General features: G+C 55.0%; 1 protein-coding gene across 1 annotated transcript in view; it reads left to right on the plus strand.

Annotated features, from left to right (window-relative positions):
* The first annotated feature begins 3166 nt into the window (after positions 1–3166).
* Lhx8 (LIM homeobox 8) overlaps positions 3167–4016 on the plus strand; it is a 24940-nt gene continuing 24090 nt past the window's right edge. The window contains exon 1 of the mRNA XM_010605131.2: positions 3167–3696. Coding sequence (XP_010603433.1) covers positions 3616–3696 — 81 coding nt within the window. The 5' untranslated portion in view covers positions 3167–3615. The remainder of the gene's footprint in view (positions 3697–4016) is intronic.

The following is a 4016-nucleotide window of genomic DNA, read 5'->3' on the forward strand; positions in this document are numbered from 1 at the left end:
GGACATCCGCCATCTCCGAGCGTCTCGCTGAAGAGCGGTCCCCTTGGGGGCTCCAAGGAGTCGCCAGTACCGCTGGCAGACTGCTCCTTCCTGCTCCTGTCACTCTCGAGGGTGTTCGGGGCGCTTGTCCTCGGCGCCGCGCCTGAAGGTGGCCCACGGGGCCGCGGGCTGGGCCGCGGATTTGCTGGTCCCGCAACTATGGGCCCTGAAGTCCGGGCTGCAGCGCGTCTCGCAGGCAGGTTTCCGGCCCCGCTGCCGCTGCGCCTTTCCTAGGTCTCCACGGCTCCGACCCAGGCGCGTCCTCCAGCGCTCACTGGCTTGGGAGCCGCAGGAGACGGCAAGCAGGGGGGCTGGAGGTCGCCCGAATTCCTGCACACGTGGTTACTCACTGCGAGGAGCACTGAGGCTAAGGGCTAGGTGGTGAAGTTGGCGGGGACTTTCTGTGTTTAAAGCAGCAATTTGCTAATTCGGATCTGTTGCTTTTAAATATCGAGTTCCAGGGACCTTTGTCAATGCAGGCTTAATTTCACCCCACTGATGAAGGATGTTTATAAACGGCGCCTGCGGTGCGAGCCGAGTGTGAAAATATCAGTTTTATGCCTTTTGATAAGAATTACCGAGGTGGAAGCCTTATTAGACGATTACAAATTTCGCAGCTGCTCGCTGCCCAATTACGCAGCTCTTCGCGGTGAGAGGAAGCTGTGGGCGTCGGGGTGGGTTGGTGCCCCCTCTCTCCAGCCCAGACCTCCAATCACGGCCTGCTCTACGGGATCCAGACCCCTTCCCTGCCCCTCGGGTTTTAGGTACCCAACTCCGGACGTCCACAAGCTGGGATGGAGCGCAGGCCCAGCTCCGTACTGACTAGAAGTCTCCGGGCTCTCTCGCCCATCCCCGCCCCTTGCTCGGGTAGAGATCTTGGTCCAGGGGAGTGGGGAGTTCCCTGGGTGGGCCTTCGGCCTCTGATTTTCATTTGCGAACAGGTGGGCATCTAGCAACTTCAGTTTAGCAGGTGGGCGCCAACATCAGGCGGGTGGTCCCTTTCCACCTTCAGATGTAGGAGTGGATGTTTCGGGGGCGTCTTCCTCCTTTTAAAATTGGTCTCCATTGGAGTTCAGGCTAAAATCCCTCAGTGCGAAGATTTTTTTTCATTTTTTTTTTAATAAGGAAAAAGCCCTGCTGATTTTTAGTCCAAGGACCTAAGTGGAAAAGGGGGCACTCTGCCGAGTAGCCGGCCAACTTTTTCTGAGTCTGGGCCGGGGAGGAATGTAGGCTGGAGGTGGGAAGGAGCCTGGCCGCCGCGGGCAGCGTCCCTCCTTAGGCTCCCTGCTCACAAGGGAGCTTGAGGACCTGAGGCCCAAGACGGGCGGGGCGCTCAGCCTAGAAAATCCTACGGAGTATCCGCTCGCGCCCCTCTGCCCACCTCCACACCCAACCCCCAGACGACGGGGACACCGAAATGGACTCACCCCGGAGGCTTAGCGAGAGGGCTCGGGGGGGGCCCAAGTATCCCTCGGGAGAGGTCCGCGCTGGACTGCGCCTGGAGAAGAGCAGACGCCAGGCCACTCTGCCGCTTATGCCCGAGGACCACCCTTGTGCCCCAAACCCAGAAGCCTCTAAAAATGAATCGTTTCCTCCACTTATGCAAAGATAGGAGCTCTTAGATCAAGATTAGTATTTTGAAAACCCGATTGAGAGCCGCCTGATTAGGAGAGGGTGGGTGGAAAGGCCGCATAAAATGCCAGCGCCCCCGCCCTACTCCCCCCAAACAGCTCCAGGCTCTCCGCATCTCCAAATGACCCGCGTGAATTATTCTCCATATCAGTCCAATAGCACTCCAGAATCACTTTGCCAACGTTCACATAAAGAAACTGTAATTAAATCTCCAAACGGAACCTCTACTTTTAATTTCACTTTCAACGGAATCCTGCTCTATACATGTATGGCACCAACCTCGCGCAAGCCTCTTTCCGTTCAGAATGACCATTTCCCCATTTCCAGAACAACGCTCTTTCGCAGAAAACGCATCGTGTGGGGCCATTCCTCCCCCACTGAATTTCGCATTTTCTGGAAAACATAAGTCATGTTGGCCCTCACGCACAAGTTATCTTTGCTGAAAGTCGACCCACCCCAGGTCCTCAATTCTCTATCAGGACCCAGGCTCACACAGCGTCCCCTTCTCTCTCCACTTGAGATGTCCCTTGTAGGGCCAGTATCCGGAGGGCTAATGTTGACTTGTGCACAGCTGCTCCAGGGGGAAAACAGTGCCAATAGGAAAAGGCGCCTGTTTATGGTTTATGGGGGCAGAAACAGGGTTGAGGAAAACCAAATTCACAGTCTTGACTTGGCCCCAAACTGTCACACAGGCTCTCTTCATCTTAGGCGAGTGTCCGTGCCTTTGGCCAGCCTGCCCCTCTGCAGCTGGCCTGGGCAGGACAGCTGATCGTTCCAATTTTCTTCTAGACGAAGAGAACAAAGGAATAATGCCATCTGTGTGCATAAATATTTGAAAGATACATTTCTATTTGAAGCAACATCGTATGTTTTTATTAGAGACTCACAGATAGTCCCATGTTTCAGAAGATTTTTGCTTCTTACGAGGGGGCACATTGGAAATCAAAATGACTTCAGAATCATCTCTCACCAAATTCGTCTCCACACAGCAAGTAATGAAGTGAAATCTATGTCAGAAGGAAGCTATTTGAACAAACACGTCCTCCAAGCCTAACCAAAGTCACGGTGTCTGCGAACCCCACCCCCGCACGCGCGCGCCAGAGTCGGAGGCACCGGCCGCGGCTTCGGGGCTTAAATTTTTGTCTAGGATGACCTGAAAAGAACAATGCTCGTCAGCACCGTACTTTGGTATTTCTTGTAGACTTGGTTTCAAATCTAGTCGCACATCCTAAGCTTTTTGTGACTCTCAGATCTGGTTCCTTCTTTTCTCTTAAAGAGAAAACTTTTGGCAAAAGGATCGAGAGCAGAAGTCTAGGTGAGCCAGGCCGGGCGGCGAGCGCGGGCATCTCCACTACTCCGAGAGGCGCGGTTCTAGAGAACCACTGCTCCGTTCAGGTCCGGGAGACCCGGCTGCCTTTCTGCACGCGGCTGAAAAACTTGTAACCTGAATCTTTGTTTAGGTTTTGGTTGGGGAGCGAGAATTTAAAAGCCCCGGCAAATGCGGAGAGCAGACTTTTTTTTTTTTTAATCAAGTTAACAGGCCATCCCAGGGCTGCCCCCCCCCCATTCCGAACCTGGAGAAGTTGCTTGCCCAGATAAAGATCTCAACATGTAGAGAAGGCGGGTTTTCCTTGGGAGGTGAGGCTATTCCCCGGGAAAGCTTTCCACACACACCCCTCCCTCTGTAAAAGGTTCCACCCTCTGGACCCCCACCCCTTTCCTGGAAGGACAGACCTCAGTGAAGTTGAGAAAAGACTCTTAAGAACAGTGCGTCGGAGGGTAGCGACGACCAGCGCGGCCTCTCCGGACCAGACTAGCTTGTGACCCTCCCGTCCCTCGCCCTAGCTTTGATTAGCACTCGGGGCGGGGAGGGGGACCCTCCGCCGACGCCGGCCGCCAGAGCCCCTCCGGAGCTGGAATGTGACCAGCAGCCCCAGCAGGGCCATGTATTGGAAGAGCGACCCGATGTTCGCGTGTAAACTGGAAGAGAAGGACTTGCCGGGGCTGGCCGTGCCCCCTGAGAAGGTGAGTGAGCCCACGCCTGGCCGGATGAGTTGAGTAGCAGTTTTCCTGGAAACTCGAGTTCTTTGGGCTCCTGAACGAGGCTCGGAAACTACCTGTAACGGCCTCGTCCGCAGACCTGGCATTTTTTTTAATTATTATTACGTAGTAGCGCTAGTAATCACTGCCCCCTCCCTGCAAGCTCACTTAACCTGAGGCATGGAGACTGTAATTTGGGAGAGGAAGCCTCGAGCCTAAGGCACTCTCGGGTTCACGTGAGTCGTGCTTTTGTTTGCCGCGGTGGTGGTGGCGGTGATCGCGGGGACCCGGAGGCCAGCGGGGGG

The sequence above is a fragment of the Fukomys damarensis genome, unplaced genomic scaffold, assembly GCF_012274545.1.
Source record: "Fukomys damarensis isolate Sample0158 unplaced genomic scaffold, DMR_v1.0_HiC HiC_scaffold_33, whole genome shotgun sequence".
In the NCBI taxonomy this organism is placed as follows: Eukaryota; Metazoa; Chordata; class Mammalia; order Rodentia; family Bathyergidae; genus Fukomys; species Fukomys damarensis.